General features: G+C 46.4%; 1 protein-coding gene across 4 annotated transcripts in view; it reads right to left on the reverse strand.

Annotated features, from left to right (window-relative positions):
- SHROOM3 (shroom family member 3) overlaps positions 1 to 23,082 on the reverse strand; it is a 118,862-nt gene that overhangs the window by 64,029 nt on the left and 31,751 nt on the right. For all 4 annotated transcript variants that reach the window (XM_032110339.1, XM_032110341.1, XM_032110337.1 and 1 more), the window contains one exon: positions 15,634 to 15,788. In XM_032110339.1, coding sequence (XP_031966230.1) covers positions 15,634 to 15,788 — 155 coding nt within the window. The remainder of the gene's footprint in view (positions 1 to 15,633; positions 15,789 to 23,082) is intronic.

Consider the following 23,082-nt stretch of genomic DNA (forward strand, 5'->3'; position numbering starts at 1 on the left):
CATGAAATCAAAAGCTGAGAATTATTCACACTAAATCGTCTCCCTTCAGTTGTCACTCCCAACCTCCTGCTCCAGCAAAGCAGAGTCAAAAACTGCCCTGGAAACAAACCCCTCCTTTTGTTCTCTAAAGACTAGAAGTCTTTTTATATTTAAATGAAAATCTGTCAAACTAATTATGTGAATATGTAATGGTCTCATTTTGTACTCATTAGAGAACATGGTAATGGCCATAAATTCCTCTGACGGAGCGTGTATGTGTGAACATCAATGTCTGGTAACGTCTCATAACCTTCAGGCTGGACCACGGCTTTTGTCTCCGGGTTAGACCTCATGAGACAAACAAAAGCCCCAGTATTGCTTAAATTAGATGCAAAGTGCTGTGTTACAGCAATATGATAAGCATGATTCTTGTGCACACAAACAGCCCAGGGGAGCGCAGGGACAGTTCCCACCGTGACAGAGATGTGGCCCCCGTGTCGGTCGGTGACGCCGGGCATTGTCCCGGGCCATGTACAATTTTCTGCTTCAGGATAAATAGGCAGTACAGCTGTTGCCGTGGATTGCTCTGAATGTCCTGTCAGGAGAGTTTCAATGGGATGTGGCATTCCTGGCATTTTTTTGTGCTTTTGATATCCATAGATAAAGGGAAGAAAAAGAAATAAATATGGACAAGCAGCACTGAAATAAATGTGTATATATTATGTCTTATTTATAATTCACATTCTTTTTTCACTTATTTCTGTTTATCCTCACACACTGATAGTGGGTAACTTTTGAAATAAAACTGGGTTAGCATTAAAATGGATCCCAGTCTGAATTAAACAGATGCAAGGAAAAAATCAGCATCAAAGACCATCCAATGCAACATGTTGGAGCTGAGTCAGAAAATACTGAAGAACACTGATGATTGTGGAGACCTGTTGCAGTGTAGGAACAGCAACAACAGCAGCTACACTTTATAGGGAGATGTGGGCTCCTGGGCAGGGTGAGCCAGAGGACTCAGACTGTCTGAGCAGACTCAAGTCTGCATTCCTAGTTTTGTTTTAAAATGTTATTCTGAATGGTACCAAGAACAAAACTCGTGATAAACACTGAACAGAATGAGATTGAACCTCAACAGCCCTCAGCCATCTACAGCCTTCCTTTGCTGATCCCACTGTCCAAAACCAAAGCAACCCAACTCAGCTTCTTTCCCTTCCAGCTGGGGGATTGTGGGAGCAACCGTGCCTGGATCAAGGATCTTATTCTACATTCATTACAACAGCTTTCAAGTAGTCCATACAGCAAAGACACAATCTGATGCTAACTAAGGTACAGTTAAATTGAGCCAGAGTTTGTGTCTGCTCAGTGAAGCTCAGAACATCCATCCACAGGTGGCTTTTGCTCTTAGCTTTTTCCAGCCGAAAAGCCAACTGCCTCGTGCCTGTAGTTCAGGCTGGCTACTCACAGTCCCCTGTCCCCAGCAGCTGTGCAAGAGTTCCTGGGGAGGGAGAAGAGGCTAAAGATGAAGGCAGCGTTGCAGAACCCATAAGAATACCCATACTGGCTCACCGAAGAACTAAACATGACTAAAGACACCGAGTGCTTGATTTTAATTGCTGTTTTCTCCACCCCACTCCCCATGGTTTTTGGTGGGTCATTTACTGGGAAGGATGGCTGCAAAGAGCACGGTTATGACTGAGTAAGCTCCTGATTAAAGCCCAAATCTCTGGTTGCAGCAGCATTGCCGTTTTCCCTGAATGAGATCAAAAGTAAGAGATAAAACATATGAGGAGGTGAAAGGCTAATGGCTCCTGAAAATAGTTTGGTGGTGATAGGACTGAGATTATTTCTTCGAACAACATTTCTCTCATTAAAAGCAGGTAGGTATCAGATTTTAATGACTTGTTTTTTCCCATCTGGGTAGGGCCAGAAAGACTTTACTCCCCTATTCTCCACAGCCGTCTTTCAGAAGAAATGCTTTACCTGCCTTCTTATCATGGTTAAATGATACCTGTGCTTGAAAGCAGGATTTCTACCCTTCCCTACAACCTTAGGCAAATATACCTGGTTCTCAGAGAGCTGACAGGAAGGCAAACCCCCTACTGCAAACTGACAGCTGTCAAGTGATAATAAATACCTGTAATAGGGAGAGTTTTATCCCTCCTCCCTGTACATATCAGCTTTCACTGAAATTATACCCTGCTCCCTGTGATCAAGCCACTGTAGCTGTGTGCCCAGCTTCAAACACAGCTCTGAGCACTGGGGGAAAAACTGCTGGGTTTCCTCCCCTCTCCTCCTTCATGACATCTCTTTGCAAAGGGCATGAAACCTTCCCAGTTCCCTGATTCCCTCTTGTCCATGGGGGCTTCTCTGCAAATTTCAGTATTTATTGCATGCTGTTAGGCACAGAATTAACATACTAAAAAATACTAAAGAAACCAATATATTGTTTGAGAAAGTTAAATACCCCTGACTTCTGAATGTCTCATGTCAAACTTCTTGAAACTCTCATGTAAATCTACAACTTACAATTCCTCATCTTAAGGGAGTTCAAATACTTTAAAAAAAATCACTTTGCTGAGTCACAGCAAGAGGTTGAGCAATTTGCAGGAACGAGGCCTCAGTTGCTTGACAGTAGGAAAAAAAAGGTTAAGGTTCGAGGAGAAGAGAAATCTGCATTTCAGAAGGGAATTTCCAGGGGAAAGAAAGGAGTAAAACTATTCAGACAGACTGACAGACAGTCTGTTCCTGCCCCTGCCTACTGAAAAAAGGCTCTTTCAGCACTAGCCCTTCCCTGTGGCACGCCGCCTCACGCTGGTGTCCTTAGGAGACAGAGTTCTTATGAGGCAAAATCTTCCCTGGAATAAAAGTTGGCATCTCTCAGTACCACCAGTGATGCTGTAACCTCAGAGAATCTGGTCCCACCACTTCATGATGCAGCAAAGCCCCTCAGCCACAACAGAGGAGCTTTGGGGCCGGAAGAAAATGATGGGCACAACAAGTCAGTACACTGGGATTATTTACACCTGTTATAACCTTGGCATTCGTAATAATAAGGCAGAAGGGGTCTTTGTTTTATTGAGGACAATCAAGTGGCTGCACATCCACTGGAGGCTTTACTGACCTCATGGCAAATGTAGGTTCACACTTGATTTGAATAGAAAAAAGATTTTGGCAATTAACAATGAATTACACACATAGGCTCATGTCCCAGCGCAGAAAAGAAAACGCCTCCCCAAACCAAACATAAGCTGAGCTCTAAAAGACCCTTTCTCCTTCAGCACGCATCACTCTGGAGCAGGAATCCCAGCCCCGTTCCCGCTTATTCATGAGTGTGCGCATGCAGGAGCGGGGAAGAGAGCCGGCAAGAATTTCTTTACGAAAAAAAGCAGCGGCCCCATTCCTGAGCCACTGTTGCTATGGGCCCGCGGGGCTCACAACAGATGGCAGGAGAGCCATCCCTTCGCCCGGCTCTGAAGCTGTCCACTCAAGCATGCCATTCGCATTCCCCACATTCCGCCGGGACGTGGCCCCGGCGCAGGGCGGCCGGTCCCCGGGACACCGCGCCGCCCTCTCCTGTCCCCGAGGTGCCCGCGCTGAGCCGCGAGGCCGCGATGTGAGGAGCAGCGGGACGACAAACCGTGTCGGGATACAGGATTTTGCCACTTTCTCTTCTGAGGGTTTGAATGACTGGGAGAATGTGGTTTGCTAACCGGAGACTCAGTCCTGGACGCTGCCCGTTTCTGCGTCCTTGTAGTGGTCTGAATGCGAGTGAGAAAACAGCCCTGCAAGGCCTGATCCAGACCAGGGCTGTGCATCTTCCTGCTGCCTGGATGGAGGAGGCAGCAGCCTTCAGGATAAGGGCTTGAGGTGGGGAAGGCTGGCCGAGGCAGAGACGTCCTCTTTGCTGCAAAGACATCACCGCATCCTAAACACAGTTCAGAGCCAAGGCCGAAAAGGATTCACTGTCCAGCAGGGTTACAAACAGCTGAAAAGTGTGAGAGAAAGTGAGCAGAGAGAAAACAATGTAAAGATGGACTAAGGGAAGTGACAGGTGGGGAAAAGCGCCATTTAAGCAGCACAGATGTCCAGGTGTATAGAAAAGGGACACCAAATGCAGCAGCCGAAGACTTCAGGTACAGGATTCTGCCTTGCTGCTCCATCTAGGCTGGAGGCGGGCAAGAATACCTGCAAGAGCCCCCAAAATAAGCAAAACCTTGTTAAGGGTTGAACTCCCCATTCCTGCGGAGTTCACGGTCCCAGACTTCCTCTTTGTGCCCTGCAAACCCTGCCTGGGAACCAAAGCGTGCCTCTGAATCCCAGCATCGCGCTCTGAGCTCTCAGGCACAGGCAGGCTAAGGAAAAGGCAATCCACCGGCGCTCCCGTTGGACACTTAATGGCAGCGTTCTGGTCTCCTACACCCAAACAACAGCCGGGCTGGCTCTGCAGTGAGGAATTTGAATGTAATTTGCCTGTCGCTTGCTGATCACACGGAACGGGACTCTCGGGGGCTTATTTGCATTTGGCTGCTGGAGTCACTGGGTTTTCCTTTTTTTGGGGGGTGTTACAGCAAGGATGATGGAGACAAAGGGGCAGATGCTGTGGGCTGGCCGTGTGCAGCTGGCCATCGCATTGTGCTGAGCCGCAGGGCTGCTCCGAGGCAGCCTGGGAAATGTGCTTCTTGCTCCCAGGCAGGCTCAGCCCAAATCCAGCGCCACTCTTCTTTAGGGATGGGACTCGCCTGACCCTCCCAAATGCCATTCTCCCAAAGCACCGGGGGGATATTGTTATTTTCTAGTTTGTTTTATTTCCAATACAGACATGGAGGAAGCCTTAAGTTGGAGGAAGGAATCTGACTTTTGCTAAAAGTCATTTGGGTGGCTGCATGTGCAGTCTTTTCTGTGCAGGCATGCAGGAAATTTTCCCTCCCTCTCACACACACAATGGTTTAGATTTGGTATTTATGAGCTTAAGTTAGAAATAAAGGAGGAATGAAGTTTCCAGGTGGCTCTTTCTTTCTTTAATCTTTTCTATGTTTCTCCCTCCTTGTCTTTTCTATCAGTCTTTAATCAAATTCCTGCTGTTACTTTTATTGAACAAAGGAGATGCTGGCACAGGCCTGAAGTGCCTCTGTACATGGGTTGCCCTCTAACAGCCAAGTTGCTACGATTTATTACTAAATGGTCCCTGCAGGCTGTAATTTATGAAAGGCAGAAAGAAACGTCCAAGCTTTGGCAACTGAGGTAAATGCTAATATCTGGTAATTCTTCAGCCACTTGGGTTTCTATGAGGTATTGCCTTTAGCCCTTTGAAGGCATCCAAAAGACTTCTCTTTAACAGAATATAAAGCACACCAGAGAAAACAGCAGCATCAGCCCAAGATGAATTTTTCAATTTGCTTGAAGGGGGCAACCACCAAAACTCTTTAGTTCAGGCATCTCTTCAAATTTCAGACGGGAGGTTCCTCTTGCTGCTGCAGCCTGGGAATATGGTCATCCCTGTAGGCATCAGGCCAGGCTGCAGGGAGATGGGATTTGTGCTGTAAAACAACCTCTTCCTTCATGCTCTGGATCCTGGTCAGCTCTGCTGCCTCAGGAATCTTTGGGGATACTCCCATGCCCACTAGTTTGGCCCCAGTGTTCCACTAGCACCACTACAACTTCCTTTGACCTGCACTAACAACTTTCCCTAACCAGACTGGATCACCACAGTTTAGAAGAAAAACCAGTCACAATTTCCATTGAAGTGCACAGCTAAAGCTCTGGCCCATAGTCAAAGATAAAACAACCCCAAACAAACTTCAAGTTAAAAATATCCTAATAGCAATGAAGCAGCTAATGAGTTTAAAGATTAGTTAATGGGTTTACTAAAGGAGTTCATGTGTCAGGAAATAATCAAAATCAGAGTTCAGTGAACTTAGTTTTATGATTCATGACCAATCTAAAAGGGCGGATAGGTGTGTGTACAATATACGACAGGTCTTCAAGGAATGTAAATTTGTGCAGGTCCAACTGGAGCTACACTGATTGCCAGCACCGGAGCTGTACTGATCGCCATCTCTCGTGAACCAGCCTCTTTCACATTCTCTCTCTGCTCCCTGCAATGTTGCCTTATTGACCAAACAAGAGCATATCCCAGATTATGGGGCTGGTCCATCTCCGTCGAACAGTGACGTAAAGCGTTAGCCTGGTTTGACACCCACTTTAAATGACTCACAACTTATAAAAGGTGAGGGCCAAAATGAGTGCCACGAACTTGAGCAGAGACTCTTCCAGACCATAAAACTGCAAACTGCACCCTACAAATCATGGTGCAGACGTGAGTCAGATCCCCTGCTCACGAAGACTCAGCGTCCCAAGTGCATGGCATTATTATTACCCTTGGACACCGAGGGCGGGGATGGCCCTAAACATGCTGTACAGCTCTGGTGGCTCTCCCAAGTTCACCTCTCCTGTGAGCTTCTGGCACTTTTCTAGCCTCAAGTCTGTGAGATTTGCTTACATTGCCCAACAGCCTCCCAGTGACAGACCCCGAGCGCCGGCGCAGCACCGGCTCCCCGTTTGCTGCGAGCTCGCTTGAAACAGAAAAATCCCCCCCGGCACTGCATGAACACTCATTTGCTCTGAAGTTTACGATGCTCGTGACGTTTGGGACCGAGAGAGTCCTTAAGACTCCCGCCCTCCGTCTCCCACAGCCCCGCGGCGCGGTCCAGCTGCCGCCCCCGGCACGAAGCCGCGCCTGGCCGGCTGTGCCGTGGCTGAGGGAGATGCCGCTTACCTTGGGAGCCACCAGAGCCAGCCTCAGGTATTCCCATCCTCGCGCCGGAGGCAGCCTGCCCGTGGGGAGCGCGGCGCTGGGAGCAGGGAATGGCAGCACCGCCTCGGAGCGCGGCGCCGCGGGCAGAGCGACTGCGATAACGAGTTGCAGATACAGGTGCTGTGCAGAGAGGCACCTCGGCACCAATCCCACAGTAAAAAGCAGGAGGTTCGCTCAGCACAGGCAGCTCAGATTACTGCCCTCCTACCCAGCAGTCGTCAGCGGGCCTGACAGACAGGAGCAGAGACCGTGAGGAAAGGGGGAATGTGCTGAGTGAAAGTGCCAGTCAGCTCTGTCCCGGCTCCCCGCAGATTTGGGCTTGGTCCCTCTTATAATTAACACTGGTCTTTGCGGGGAGAGAGGGGAAAAGAAACCATATCCAAGAAAGCAGTGTTTTCAGCCAGCCAGGACTCAAAGTTCACCCCCCAAACTGCAACTGAAAAATGTAATTGGGAGGTAAGGGTTGGGGATAGAAACGGTGGAGGAGAGGTGTAGCAGGGTCCCTGTTGCTCACTGGCCCCTATGGGGGGGCTCGACAATGGACTGCAGGGCTGAAAAAGATGCCATAGGAGAAGGCTGTGGACACTGGATGAAGTCCATGGAAATAATCCCAGAAAAGCACATGGCCCTCAACCCACTGGACCCATCCTGCTACAGAGGAAGTCAGCCTAATGCAGCCAGGCAGGTTCAGGCGCTCTCTACCCAGCCAGGCTGCCTTAACACCCAAGAGAAAGCTGAAAACGTACATCAAAAATACATTACTTATATTAAATTAACATGCTTTTCCTACCGGGAGCAAAATGGTTCATTTCAGGCCAAACAGAACATAAAATTGCATTTCCATTTAACCCTAACTAGTTCTCTTTCCAGCCCAGCTGTAAAGTCAAAAACATTCACTATCTCCCCATACTTTTCACCACAATTTTCTCTACTCCAGTGTCCCCTTGACTTCAAGTAAAGAGAATACATCATCCTCTTCCACGCAGTTACCTTTTTGAATACCTCCACGTACCCCCTGACATTTCACCTGACAAGAGTAATCATTTTTAAAAGCCTGGTAAACACAAAAGCCTAAGCGGTAACTCTGAGCTGTCTCTTTTCACCTTCCTAAAGACGTATTTTTTCACCACTATTTCTGATTTTAATTTCCTTACACATTCTGAATAGAAAAAAGTTATGGTGTATTATGCAGGTATAACCTACCTAAAAATGTTTTACATACATGCACTGAAAATCAGAAATCAGCCCTGCCTCCCTTCTAATGCCAAAGTCAAACAGGCAGGAAGCTGAAGAAAGGGGGATTGGAAAAAAAAAAGTTCTATACTCTTTGTCCATCTGTGTTTGGGTGAGTTAGTCAGGCTGCCCTGTGCTACACACAGGAGGAGTTGTGCATATAAAAGACCATTTGATACTGTCTGTGCAGTGTCTGCTCTTCATTGTTCTTTTGCCTGAGATATTTCATGTATCCAGCCATAAGGGAGAAACAATGCCAAGGGATTTGGATGACCTGTAGAAGCCCATTCATAAAAAACGTAAAGGAGTTACAGTAATCACTACACCCTAACATCTGTTTTGCTGAAGTAAATCCAGGCAAACACAATTTATATCAGTAGGATTACATCAGTGTTCATTAACCTCTCCCGACCTCACCTCCCTTTCAGAGGAAACCTTGGATCAAGCAGGAGAAGCAAGGAAAAGATTTTGTGAAATGATTCTATATTAGTAGCTGAGCAACTAAATATTTAAGCTGGCTCTGTGTACACATATACACCTGTACACATCAGTGCCACCCAGCCAAGAAATCCCTTATAAATCTATATTTATAGTCAGCTCCTGGGATTAACGCCATGCAACTGCAGCTCCTCACAGCAGGGATGATGAAATGCAGCTATTCTCAGCTTTCCCTGCAGCTGCCCAGTGAAGGTGTCACCCTGCACCCCTCTGCACCTGCACAGGTAACCAGAACCCCTCTCCAGTCCAAGTATTTGCCCTGTGGACTAAAGGTCACCCCACACACCATCCCAGATAGTGAATGATGCACAGAGGGCTGGGAGAACATATGCTTTTTTGTCTGAGTTTTCATACTATTGTGATCTGATCCAGCTCCAACCTAATCGTCGGGAAATTCCAAAAGAAGGAGACTCACGCTGTAAAAAGTACTTTGTGCAGCGCTGGCAGAGATTTCCCAACTCTTCCAGAGTCGCTTGCTGTCAAATCCAACCCCAGGTTGATTATTGACTGAAGAAGGCAAACTAATCCACAGGCACTGGGTGAGAGGAGCAGCTAATTGGAATGGCAGTGGCTGGAAATTCCTGGGTTCCTAATGCAGCTTCAGATGAGGGGTCTGTCTGTAACATCCCAGAGACAATAACACATCATGGTGGCTGGCATTTATTTTTTTCCGAGGCATTTTCCCACTGTCCTTATCAGTGGCCTAAAATTTTCTTTTATTCAAAAATTGTATCTAGATCTTCCTCACATTTATTACTCCCTGTGGTAAATTTCCTAAAAGCCTGTCGGTCCTGAGCTGTAGCTAATTAAATCCTAGACAGTAAGGATTTGCCAGTGATTTAAAAATTAAATTCTGTTCATCTCTCAGCTGTCTGTCCCTTCCTAATGAGACAGGAACTGCAAACATTTTGATGAATGCATGGAAAACTCCTCTATGAAAATACTGGTACTTGAGATATTGAAGACTGACCAGTTTGATCCAAGACACAAGGAAATTTCAAAGCACAGAGTGTACAGGCCTTGGAAATCCCATCCAAACGGTGGGCAAGGCCCCTAATAAGCTGTGGCTGGTCACACCCATTGGCATCACATGAGGAGCTGCAGGCTCCAACCAAAGGCTCATTTTTTTGGCGTTAAAAAGATGCACTTTAAAAGAGCTGAGACACAAGGAGACATGAGCAGGGGGCATGCTGAAAAGCTGAAGAGGAGTTCACAACAAACATAAAACGGTGCTAGACACAGATCACCCTGCCAGCCCTCGAATGCCAGCTTTGGCCTCTAAGCTGTCAGTCTTAAACATTCCATGCGCATGAAGCCTTCCTTTCTGCCGTTCCCCCAGTCATCACCACTGAACAAAACCCAACCACACCGCAGAGCAGCTCTTTGGGAAAGCGCTCCTGCACTGCTGCGGAGCGGGGTGTGGGCCAAAGCCAATTCTAATTAATTTCATTCACAAAACTTGGATTTATTTGATGCAATTTTTTGGCACGCTGTCGAATATGGTACAAAATTACACTAGTGTCATAAGAGGAAAGGATTAGTCGACAGACTTCTTTGAAGAATTGTGTTGGCACTTGTCTTTTTGTAAAAATGCCAGCAGCTTCCCCTCTCTCCAGGAACAGCCCGTTTTCTCCTGGTCAATGAGGGAAGTCACTGCTCAGCGAGGGTCTGAGCCAAAGCCTTTAGGAGTCTGTGGGAATCTTTCCACCGATTTCCATGGGCTTGAATCAGCTCTGAGCCACAGATGTCAGTTGTACTGACATCTTCCTCCCACCCTTCGACACTTCCATAGGGTCATTTATCAGGTGGAATGGAAGACTTTTTTTCCTTTTGTTTTTTCCTAAAGCCTTAGTTGTAGCAATTTGCTGCCAAACGAAGAACAACTCTGTAGCTATGGCATAAGTGCAAGAATTCAGGATGTCTGGGTTTAATTCCTGATCTTGCCACAGAGGTGTTTAAAGGAGCTGATTAGAACCAGATCTGTCTGAAAACACAGCACTGGCCCTGGGAGGCCCACGCAGCCCAGCACCTTCTTGCTGCCAGCACCTGGAAGCAGACATGTCAGGAGGAGGATAAGAGCAGAACAAACACCCCCACATGTCCAGTGTGCTCCAGCCCCGGCAGTTTGCAGTGTGTAAGTGTGATGCAGCCCCTGGTGCTCAGCATCAGGTTTTCCTGGGCCACAGGACTGGTGTTTGCAGGGGGCGTATCCCTGGGTGAATTCTCAGGCTGTTCAGTGCCTGCATAAGGCGGCTTCCCTCTGATGCTCCCAGTCTCAGGGTTGCAGCATGCTTCTCCCAGCATCTGCCCCAGGTCTCATCGTTCGGGCAAGGGGGCCCAGGGACAGGGATGTACCAAGAGAATAACCCAAATAACCCAAGTGATGCAGGGAATTTGTAGGGAAGCGTGAAAACGAACATACAGATTATGGTCATAGCCAAGGATAAGCTTAATCCTTCCTTTTTGTACAGTTTTTAGCACAACAGGAAAAAGAGGATAATGTTTTCTATTCCCACTCCTCCTTTATTTGACTTGTATTTTTAGTCTGAGGCCCTTTGAGAAGGAAAAGAATTGCAGGCACTGCTAAGCCTGAGACAGACACAAACCACTACCACTGCAGACAGAAAATCAACTACCTTGAATACTGATCTTCACTAGAATATTGTATATACCACATAAATAATACTTGAACGGGCTTCTTGCGATCACCAGTATCAGAATGATTGGATATATGCTAAGAGCACACATGTGCATCTTGGAGTAAGCAGTTCAGCTGTAAATCACAGCTTGTTTGAGCTTCATGCTTTGTCCAATCTCACTGGCTCTGCAAACACAAGTGTCACCATCAGAGCCCCTCACATCCCAATCTGTGCTGGCCTGAGCCCTGAAAACAACACCCTGGAAGAGATCTGCAGGGCCCCTGCACATTGGCATGGGCAGAGCAAGGGCCTAAAACCCTGGTAATTCTCTGCAGAATATTTTTCCTCGCTGTTCCACCAGCAAACTTTAATAGAGCTTTGCATTAATTAACCAAGCTTGAGGCTGGATCCCTCCACAGTGCACTGTCCCCTCAACGAGAGTGACTTCATGAGCTGTGCCCTCTGCCCTCCCTGCACCCGCAATGGCTGAGGAGTGGCCTGTGGGAGGCCTTGGCTCAGGCAGTGTTTGTGCTGGGAAGGGTGTGTGGGACTTGTCCCCGAGGCCATGAGCCCCCTTGGTGGCACAGCTCCGTGTGCCACCACGCCTGGCTGCCCTAATTGCTGCTGTTATGGACACACGGGATGTCCAGCCGTGTAAACAGTGTGACGCTCCCGCAGCCATTCCTGCCTACTGACCTGTGCAAAAGCCTATTTTTGGCAACTGCTCCAGGCCACTGTGGGGGCTGTAAAGCACACAAGGCCATGCCCACGGTTTGAGCCTTATCTTCAGCTGATCCAGGCATGCACAACACAATTAGATCAGACTGATACCACTGAAAAGGGTATTTTTTTTAATTGCACCCAACTCTGTTGTTGGATACTGCAGTTGGAGAGGAGGCAGCAGCAAAAAAACAGGTTGGAAAAAATGATGTGTATTTCACAACAAACCAGCTAAGCCTTATTTCTTTTTTAGCTGTGGCTTTCAAACCTTTTCTCCACCTGGTTAAAGATCAACTGAGTATCAAAAGGTCTGTAAGGCAGTTTGTTGAGGACAGTAGGCCAGCCTCCCTCTGAAATCCAACAAACTGGTCTCTCCAGTTTCCCATTGTGATTCACACCAACTGTTCCAAATGGGCAAACCCTGAGCAAAGCCATCTCCCCAGCATCAGCGTGTGAATTCCTCAGGCCTGATGAAACTGGTTCTGTTCCTACCCAGGGTGAGAGACATTTGTCGCCAGCAGTGATACAGACACACTGAGCCACTCCCTGGGCTGCAGAGTAGCTCCTACTCCAGCTGGTCCTGGGCTCAGCACAATGGAGTGTGAGTGTCAGCAAGGTCCCTCAGAGCACACCAGTTGCAGGCCTGAGGTGTACAGGAATGAACAAACACACACACATTGTCCTGGAAATGAATGGGCAAAACAAGCACAGGGAGCCAGCCAGGAATGGGCAGAGAGGCACGACCTGGCTTTGGGAACAGCCTTTGAAACAAGGGAGATGTGAGTAGCTGTATTAAAGAAGAAGAGAAAAATGAACATTTGAAAACTGTCATTGAGGGCTTCTGAGCTGGGGACGAGACAAACAAAATGCAGCTAGAGAGCATCCATGAAAACTATTCAACAGTTATCTCCCAAATAAGCATCCTCTCAAGGAATAGGCACAGGATTTACTTAACACTCAGGCTCATTAGGTCATTCTCTGCCTCTGCCCTACTATAAGTCTGTGAGCAAGGAAGCAAAAAGTGTATAAATTCACAGCTTCATGTCTCTCCTCCTGCAAGTTCCCCCCTGAGGACAGCAGGACATTTGCACAGGAGTGAGAGGCAGACTATGGTCCTCATGTACTAAATGCTCTGGTGTTGGTCACTTAATTTAAACCATCGGTATTTATTAATATGAAATACCCTTGTGAGACAGCTAATTTTTATCTTTATTTATTTTAGCCTTTTAGCCTTTCCTCTCGCCCTGAATCTTCCCTAATTTTGCCTTCACATTCCCTTCATTGAAACTGTTCCCACTTTTTCCCTCCGTTACACTGATCAATCAAACTTGAGCTGATGAAGACTGATGATGACACATCAGTTCTGGCATTCTGAGGGAAATACCAACTCGTTGCATCAGCCAGGCTGCAGACCTGCAAGATGTTGTAACATCTATTTTTGCTTAGTAACACACGGAGAGGCTCACCCTTTAAGTACTAAAGGCTTACCTTTGTCCTGAAATAAAAACCAAGATTAAATAGCAACCTGAGTATGCTATGTGGACTATGACAGAATACATCTGATTTTAAAAATGTGTGCTTTCTGTCTGGTGTGATGGTTGGTGTCACCACCACACCATGACAGAGAACTTCTGAGGTTTTCATTTGAAAAACAAACAACTAAACCTTCAAAAACATGCTGACCTGGAATATGCTCTGCAAAGAGCCAGAACCACGTACACCAAGCAGACTTTGCTGTTGTTTGTATATGACTTTTAAGGAATAAAGTCCATGTCTGTGGGAGTTTGTGTCACTCCATAAGGAAGAGTTTCTGTGAATACTGAACACACTGACCAAAAATTCAGGTCACAAATGACAGGTCAGGAAGTTTTCAGACTGCTGGTACTTGTAGCAAGCAACCCTAATTCATTTTAATTCAATCATTATGGCAAATTTACAAAAATCAGCATCACGAGCATTCCAAAAATAATTTATTTTCAGATTATGTAGTACTGCAAAGCATCATCTTGTCCAACCAACCAAATCCAACCCCAGGTGGGAAGCAGGTTAGTGCTGCCTTTACCTTGCAGGCTTAATGGCTAAACTCGTTCTGTCTGGGGTCAAGGTAATCTGCACTTCTTTCCTCTTTTCTCACCATTCTCCTCTGGAATCCTTATTTTGTCCCTTCCTACTCTCTAGAACTGGAGACAAAATCTCTTCTTCTACCCTGGCCAGTGTGCTGAGTCTGGCACCATCTCTGGTGATCGAGAGAATCCCACTGCCCACAGAGCAGTCAGGACCTCACATTTTTTGGTTTTTGCTGCCTTCATGCCAGCACTGCAGGGTCATTTGGGACTGTGTCAAATTACCTGAAGGCTGGGCTCTTAGCTCTTAATTGCAATTTTCCAGTTTTAGATTTATGGATTATCACTGAGCTTTAAATGCGCATGAAGGACTCAAAGTACCTTGGCAAGGGGATGGTATGTGAATGTAATACCTCTAGCAGTGTACATTCTTGATCCTTCTAGTGGTGATGAAATGAAGCCATGAAAGACTCCCAACCAATTTTTCTTTGTGTTCACTATAGTAATCCAAACCAGAAGAACATCAAAATCCCTCGAATACCCATTAAAGAGGGGAAAAAAGGCAAAAAGGTCTTGGGAATGTAAAAAAAATGCAGAGAAACTGTTACATTACAAAACAAACAGGTTCTGTTTCCACAGTTTTGCTAAGTCAGTTTGAATAAAACATTTTGTTCAGTCAGTACAGTTGGATTGCAGTCTACATGGGCCTAAAGTAAAAACCATTTATTTTTGGAAAACACTCAAATTGCAGCAAACTCCTTTTGCAAATCCTCTCCCAATGGGTGCACAAACCATATAACACTTCTGTATATGAATATTCAGAATTTGCTGTAAGGTTACCTAAAGATGCTTTAGTTAAACAACAAGATAGAGTCAGCAAAAGCACTAAGTACAGCCCAGAGAGCAGGAGGGTGTCTGAGCTGGTCATACCTGCCCAGCTCATGCATCACCACTCAGATGTTACTCAGCCGTTCCAATTCAGTGACCCAAAATGACACCTTTTGTTTGACTAATGACAGCTCCCCAGCTGTGTTGATCCTTACCTAGATTCCCTTTTGGGTAAGTGTGGAAATTGAGGACAGAGCACTCCATAAAGTGATACCAGCTATCACTTAACTGGCACGGAAAGAAACTGGACATGGCCACAGCAAAAGACATAGAAGGAGCATTTCTATTAAGGTTTTAAAAAACCAAACAAAACAAACTCCAGACCCAAACATCTCTGATTCAAAATCCTCTATCACCCACCTGCAGAACACCAAACAGCTCCAAATCTTGCTGAGGCCAGTGGAAATCTTTCTGCTGTCACAGCAACAGTGACAACATGCGGCAAACGAGGCAAGAGCTATGTACAGAACGGTCACCCTTTCGCAGGGAGCCCTGGGCACTTGGGAGGAAGATGGGACTGCTTGTGCCCCACTGAACAGGGATCCTGGAGTGTCGTGTGGCAGGGGAGAAGTGCAACAGAATTGGGTGTTGGACATATCAGTGACAAAGGAGTTCTAGAAATATTGCCTGAAAAGAACACACATTTGCCCTTGGGCTCATGTTGGTGTGCTCAAAGCAAGCCCTGTGCTAAGATTAGGCCAAGCCATAGGCTTCCAGCTGGAGAAGTGAGGGGAATGGCTGGGTGGCCTGTGGGGCAGGAGCAAGGCAGGGAACGAGTGTGGCTCTTTCCTACCTGCGGACGACAAGCTTCAGCTTCTTGTAGGAGCCTTTCACTAGGGAGATGGCCTCTCTCCTGGAGCTGCTCAGCTCCACCTCGTTGATGTTCACCACTTCATCACCAGCCTGCAGCTTGGATGGCAGGGAGTCTGCCTTCCCTCCCTCTTCGATCTGCACAGGAGAGAGGGGAGAAGGCAAAGGTGAGACATGCCTGACATGGTTTGGCTTTCACCTGCAGAGCTGAGTGTGTGTTTCTGTTGAAGAAATTCATCTACCAGCCCCAAACTCTGCTCCTGGATTAAAAAATCCTGGTCTCCCTTTGTCAGCCAGTTCACACAGAGGTCTGTGCTTCCCACCCCTATGTTTCATATAGATGAGAGCTTGGAATCAGCAGCCAGATGAGTTCTGCCAAGAAGCACTGTTTAGAATAAGCCTGAAAGGTCTTTGGTATTTGGAAGCAGTAAAAGCCAGCAAAACAGCCATGGAACGCCTCTTGATAAGAGCACTCAGGCACCAGCCCAAGGGCAAAGCCAGGATTAGAAGAGTTTGGATGTGATTTTTTTTGTTCAAGCTCCCCTTCATGATCCAGATGCCTGATGAACAACAGCTTCTTTCTTACTGGCCAGCAGCTAAGCAGGAACACTCTGGTGTAGGTAATTAATGACGTGCAGCATCTCGGTAGGGTTTTTCAGCTATAAAGACAGTAGACAATTATTTGAATTTTATGAGAAAGTAAGCAGCCTGCTCGAGGCCATGGAGTGGCAAGGCTAGAAGGAGACTCCTAGGGCACTCCCGTCTGCTTTGTACAGCCCATCATGTACACGGCATAGTGACTCCCCATCCGGGGGCCAGCAAAAATACACCAAGTCTGGAAAGAAGTCAGTGACAAGGCAGAGGACAAGAAAATTTGGCCCAGGATCTCTACATCGCAGCCTTGTGCACTAATGCACTCTCTCTGCAAAGGCATACACTAGCATAGCAGAGGGCCAGGTTAGGCACTGCAAATCTTGAGTTTCAGGAGACTTGGGAGTGCTACTGGCTCTGAGTGTAACTGATAATTACTTTGTTTGCAAAACTTGCCACCACAAAATCTGCTATTCAAAGCACCCAGCAGTCCCTTCTCAACAGAGGCTGTGACCTGTGTCAGCAGATGTCACGGGACCCACACTTTTGTGTAACATCTCCTGGCACAGCAGAAGTATAACCTCTTCTTTCAGGCACTCACCTTCCCAGACATCCTACTGAGACAAAGAGATGTGTCTGGACTGGATTCAGCCTCGGATCCAGGCAGGAAGGGCTGCTATTTGCAGGGGTGCGATTTTCGGAGCAGTGAAATTGCACGCATACTTCTGGAAGATGCTTTCATTTCAAGTCACTCCAAGCAGCGTGTAATTGAGCCATGCCCCAGACATGTAACTCAGCACATGCAGACACACTGCCCAGGTTCTTACCAGGGCATTAGTTTCGGTGTTGAATGGTGATTTCTTGCAGGCAAAGACGGTCTGTTCCTCTAAACCAAGGAATTCCAGCCCAAGTACCTTCTAAAATGTAAAATCTGACTTCCCCAAACACCAGCCAATAAAGTGTCCAACCCCCCTACAAAGGTAGGTAAAAATCATTGTCATTCATCTTACCAGGAAGTCATTCCACTGATGAATGAGTTTTTTCTTTTCTTCTTAAGAATGGATAAAACCACAGGAATGAGCCTTCCCATAAAGAGCCTTGTATCACAATTACCAGGAAGGGTGAGAGATGAAATATTAGCCCTTGCTGCCAGTATAAATAAATAACAAACGAAAAATGCAGTATTGCTGCAGTTTATTGCTGCTCTAAAGCAGAACAGGTGGGTATCATTTCAATGAAATACAATAGTGGGGTACTAGGACTTAGATTAACTTGTGATGTAGTCAAGAGAAGGGATTTTCAGTTTGTTTTTGTTTTCTGTTACAGCACGTACAATGGAGAAAAGTCCTGCTTGGAAAAATATCTCTTGTAACAAATACCAGCTACTTCAAAGGCTGTGATACTCATCACAAGCATTTGTATTAACTTGTGCCTTGATGAACCCTAACCTTAAAAAATCAACAGAATCATGATCTGTTCTTTATCATCTAATAATTCCAATTGTATTTATATATTTGAGATTTTTCACTTCACGGGAACACTGTTTTAAGGTTCTCTTTACAACAACATGGGCTAGACCTTTCTTTTTCTCCTTTTTCAGTGAAAATGGACATTTGGATTCTTCCATATTCACCTTTATAAATAATGTGAAATCAAACACTTCCAGGGAAGACTAAACCCAGCAATACTTCTGATAAGACTGATAGCCTTATTAACTGCTCTGAAAGAAATCTTTCTTCAAATCCTGATGCATTCCAGCTTATCCCTACACCAAGGGCTCTTAAACTGCAGCCTGTGAAGCCAAGCAGCCAGCCAAAGGACCAGAGTAAAGGATGCCTTTAAGGAAAGTTTGTTAGCATGAGTCGGGTCATCTGCAAGTAACTCCAGAGGCTGAACGTGAATTTCTTTGCTCCTGTGTACTTAAACTGTCCACGAGCAAGACCTAAAACCAGACCCACATTGTGCCTTTGGAAGCTTTTGATGGCAGCATCAAAACCATATTACTTACAGACGTAGAGAGAATATAAATGGAGATGTGGACTTGTATTTTATTGTTGACACAGTTCTCTCATCTGTTACTAACCTGTTAGCCTTCTCATCTGTCATCTATCCAGCTGGGGTTACCTGGATACAAATTCCTGAAAGTTCCTGGAATAAAACATTCACAACAGGCCCGTGATGTGGTACTATTGCTCAGAGAAGAAAAAAGGCAAAAAGATTCATAAGGTTCCGTCAAAAGTCCAGAAACAAGGCCTTGTCTCCCAAAGCAAGGCTCAGATGCTCCATGTCCATTCTTCCTCTTTGTATGCCTCTAAAAATATTTGTGTTTAAGGAGTGGTGATATTTCATGGGAAGGATTGAGTGATTCAAACAAAACAAGCTGCACTATAAACACAAAGCTCTATCGCAGTGTAACAATTATCAACAAAGCAAATAAACCTCAACATGCAGGTAACCTATTTAAATGAACACCTGCTTCACTGCATGAGGGTGCACAGAGTCCAGGATGGGACGTGCTGGAGGCACGGAGTCAAGGATGGGAGATGTGTGCACACCACAGCAGCCAAATAACACCAGGTGGGGACCACTTCTGCCTGTGGTTCCCTGCTCTGAGCAGCCTAACTCACCCTGTGCACCAGATCCCGAATGAGAGGAAATGGGAAGGTGAGTTTTCCACTGTTCCCTAAATCCCCAGTGGATCTCAGTGCTGTCAGTCGGCCAGGGCAGAGCCAGCAATGCAGTCTGTTGTTTTTGGTGTGCAATTGGAGTAGTTTGAGCAGCCACAGCATTGCCAAAATCACCCTCAATAATCACTTGTGACAAAAATGTGATGGCCATAAGCTACATGAGCTAGTGCAAGGGGTCAATCAATAGCCAGGAGGACCTCTTACAGTTTATTTAAGCTGAGAAAAACAAGGTGAAATGCAGCCAGCAAACCTTGTGGGTGTAATGATTGTCACTCATCCATCAGGAGCAGGAGGAGCCAGCGGGAGCCAGCCAGGGACTGAAGATTTTTCCTTTTGGCTGGATAAGGCCAACTGCTCTGCCAAGTCAAGTTATGAGAGGTGACTCTGGCAAGCACAGCGTGGAGGAATAGATGAAAATCAGTCTGGCTTTGAACCTTTGGGGCTGGATTCCATGGCCGGTCTTACTGCAGGTGCTGTGAACAGAGCCCAGGCAGTGCCAGGAGGGGAGAACAACCCCTCTCCTTGAAATCAGCAGGAGCATCTGTACAGCAAAACACGTCAATAGCATAAAAGCTCTTGTTTTCCATGCCTCAATTTCCCACCTGGAAATGGACACAATTGTTCTACCTCACTCTGTCCTATCTAATTAATGCGTGACCACTCTGTGGGTGGTGATGATCCAAATCTTGGCTCTTATTCCAGAGGTCTCTGCAAATCCCTAGCTCACAGGCTCTAACCCTGGGGATAGTCCATGCCAATTAGAACCATGCAACAGCAAAGCATCCCTTTCCAAAGTGTGTTCCACCACCCGTCAACAGCATGGTTCCTGCTTTTTGTGAAATCCCATCAAACTTCCGTGATTCCAGCATCTTCCACACACCTCTTTCTTTCTCCTGTTTGCCACAAACCCATCTGGTCCATTCTGTCAGGCTCCTTTGGAAGGAGAGGACAAGGAGCTCCCTGCCAAGCTCGCCTCTCCTGAAATACACTCACTTCAAAAGGCCTCCACAGTCTCCTTGGGCTAATGCAAACTCCAGTCCTTCCGTTGTCTTTTCTGCAGTAAAGCCTTCCATGCCCACTGCCCTTTGCTGAAAATCCCAAAGGCCACCCCTGGTCCTGCTTTGCATGAACATTCCAGACCATTTTCTTGCATTAGAGGAGGCTTCTTGTCATTCAATAGATCCTGCAGGAGACTTCAAACCCATGTGTCCCCCCTTTTTTTGGCTTACTGTAAAAGCAAGAAGTTGCTTAAGCAGATCACCAAGGATACATAAGACTTACTACTACTGCCTTTTGTTTGGCTCACTATGGTTACTGTAGGTTTGGAGAACACTGTCTAACTGAAAGCCTTTCTTGATTATTTTAAAGAAATTTTCTTCATTTATTCCTCTCTTCCCTTTCTTCTAGGAGCTTTTGTAACAACAAATTCTCTGCAGCTCTTAAGATGGATTATTCCATCTTTGTGTCCTTTCTATGATGAATGGTACGTGTGATTCCTAAGCTGCAAACTTATTTGCTCAAGTTTCTCAACAAAAAAGAGAAGCGATCAAGCAAAGATGTGTGCGCACTGTATGCAGTTGCACAGGTGAGAGCAGAGCCACACAGCAGATTAGGACAGTTCCTGGGGGACCCCTGGAGATGCCCTGGAAAAAACAGCAAGCCAGCAGAGCAGGGTGTTGACAGAAGCGGCAGCAACTGCAATGGCAAACTACTGCCCTTTTCGTGTCAGATATTATAATGATGGGAAGAGAAGCATCACAAATGAACTGCTGGAGGTGGCTGTTCAGAATTCCTGAGCTGCTGAAAAAGATTTTATAGGAACCGACAGGGTGAAAGGGGAAGAAATTTTGCCCCATGAAGGAATAGAGAGAGGCAGCTTTCGCTGAAGCAAGGACTCCCTGACTTTCCCGGGAGCAGCATTACAGAAAAATGTTCTCTGCCTTAGACCTCTTGTTTCCAAGTATTTTACTGGAACCATTTCCATTCTTTCCAGTGGAAAGATGCATTTCCATTGAATCTGGGGTTCATCTCTTCACAAGGTCATTAGCACCAGTGCAATGCCAGGGAAAGGGTTAAACCAGAAAATCTGACTGTATCCATTGCAAATTCAACAGCCAAGGTTTTCATCACTTTTCACTGGCCAAACTGGAACTGCAAACTGGGAAGACTGGGATGTTTCATTTACCTGTCCACTATGAGGTGTAGCACAGCCACACCAGACCAGTCATGCATTGCACCCAGTACAGAGCAGGGCACGCATATTTTGGCTCGTTTAGAAAACTCATTGAGTTGCTGAATTGATGTGGGCTTTGTGTTGGAGATTTTTAATCCCCTGTGGAGTTCAGAGATGGTTCTCAAGCCTAAAAACAAAGTTGCAGAGCTGCTGAATGTCTCCAGAGAATATGCTGCTCCCCTTGTTCAACCTTAATGCCATGTCACAATTTGGGGGCAGTGACATGCAGCAGACAGAAATTCCTCCCCATTGTCCCCAACCTCCGTGTCATCGTGACAGAGCAGTTAAGACAATTCAATCAAGAAATAGTTAAGTCAAAGGTCTCCCCCTGGAGCCATGTCTCTGCTGGATTTCCCCATCCCTGGTGCATACATGCATCTTGAGAGAATTCAGCTGTTGACAATTACTCCAAGCTAAGGAAAGAGTTTCCAAATTAGTTATGGAAACTATATGCTGCAGGGAAGCAAGGAAGGCATTTTTTCTCATAGTGTTCTGCATTGTTCTACAGTAACATTTCTGCTCCCAAGTACAAAGCATAGTAATGGACAGACTAATTTATTCCAGGTAATCATACGAGGTTCATATTGAATGACCTCACCTTGCGAGGCTGAACTTTATTCAGTGGAAGAACAAGTTAAACTCCACAGTTTTGAAGGGTTAGCAGTGCTCTGAAACCTTTCCAATACTTTAAAGTAAATCTGTTCTTTAACAGAGGCAAAACAAGGCATTTTCTCCCACACCCAGCCTGAACATGTTAATGACCATCCAGGATGTGAGTGAAAGTGGTACAGATGGTACAGTGACTGTGGGCACCAAAGCTGCAATCCAGATGCAGATATGCCAGTGGGATCCATGCTGGAGGGAGCTACTGACAAGTGGCAAGGATTCAAGGTCATTCCTAGGACTACCCTGCAGGCTGCAACACTTCCACACCTTTCCATTTCCTGCGTGATTGTTTCCTGTCCTGGGAGCAAGGTTAATCTCAGCAGCCAGCCCCTCAGCAAAAAGTGGCAAGAACTGAATGGAAAGCAGATTGCTGGCTTCAGCTCCAAGAGATAAGGAGACATGCCTGGATGAGTTTGCGTCTGACTCCTCTCGGTCACTCTAAATTCCTAAGCCAGTGGAGGAAAGAAGGCTTAGCTCTTAAGATAATTTTCCACCTTCTTAAGCACAAAACTGTTAGGCTCCCACAGAGATTTTTACATTTAAAAGAGGAAGGGGCAGGGAAAATCAAGTCTTCTTTCAACTAATGCACAAAGAAAGATGGGCCTATGATGCAGCTTTGATTCAGGCCTTCAAGAAGCCTCCAGGATCTTTTCTGTAACAAGAGGCAAAACTAAGAATAAATTTTCTCCACCCCTCTTCGTATATACAAGACAAGGAACTAATCTGTGTTTGCCGTGGGTAACGCCTTGAGCCGTATCAGGTCCCGCTTTTAGAGGCATGGTACAAACACCTCATCATGGACAATTCCTACCCCAAGCCCTCCAGGATCAATGGGCAGGTTTGACAGAGAGAGGGGAAACAGATGTGGAAAAGCTATGATGAGCAAGCAGAGAGACAGCACCAAAATCATCTCTCAGCTACACATTGGCAACATATGGACTGAACCTCTGGGCAGGGAGAGGAGCAGCTGCAGGACAAGGGAAAACCAGCTGGTTCGCAGCCAGCATAAATCCCTCACCAATGCCTTTTCCTGCCTTTCCCTCCTGTTGCTCACAGCCCACAGCAACCAGGCCAGGCAAAGAAGGACCGAGGTGCACCCAGGTCAGCTACAGAACAGCGATGCCAGTGCAGGTGCAGAGCAGTGCTTGCCCTTTGAGGGACCACTCTGTCCTGTTCTTCCTCTGCTTCCTGCTTCCAGCTCCAATCCCAGCCTGCAGAACACACCCTGCCCGTGCTCCTGGGAATCAGAGAGCCT

The sequence above is a fragment of the Corvus moneduloides genome, chromosome 5 (genome assembly GCF_009650955.1).
Source record: "Corvus moneduloides isolate bCorMon1 chromosome 5, bCorMon1.pri, whole genome shotgun sequence".
NCBI classification, from domain to species: Eukaryota; Metazoa; Chordata; class Aves; order Passeriformes; family Corvidae; genus Corvus; species Corvus moneduloides.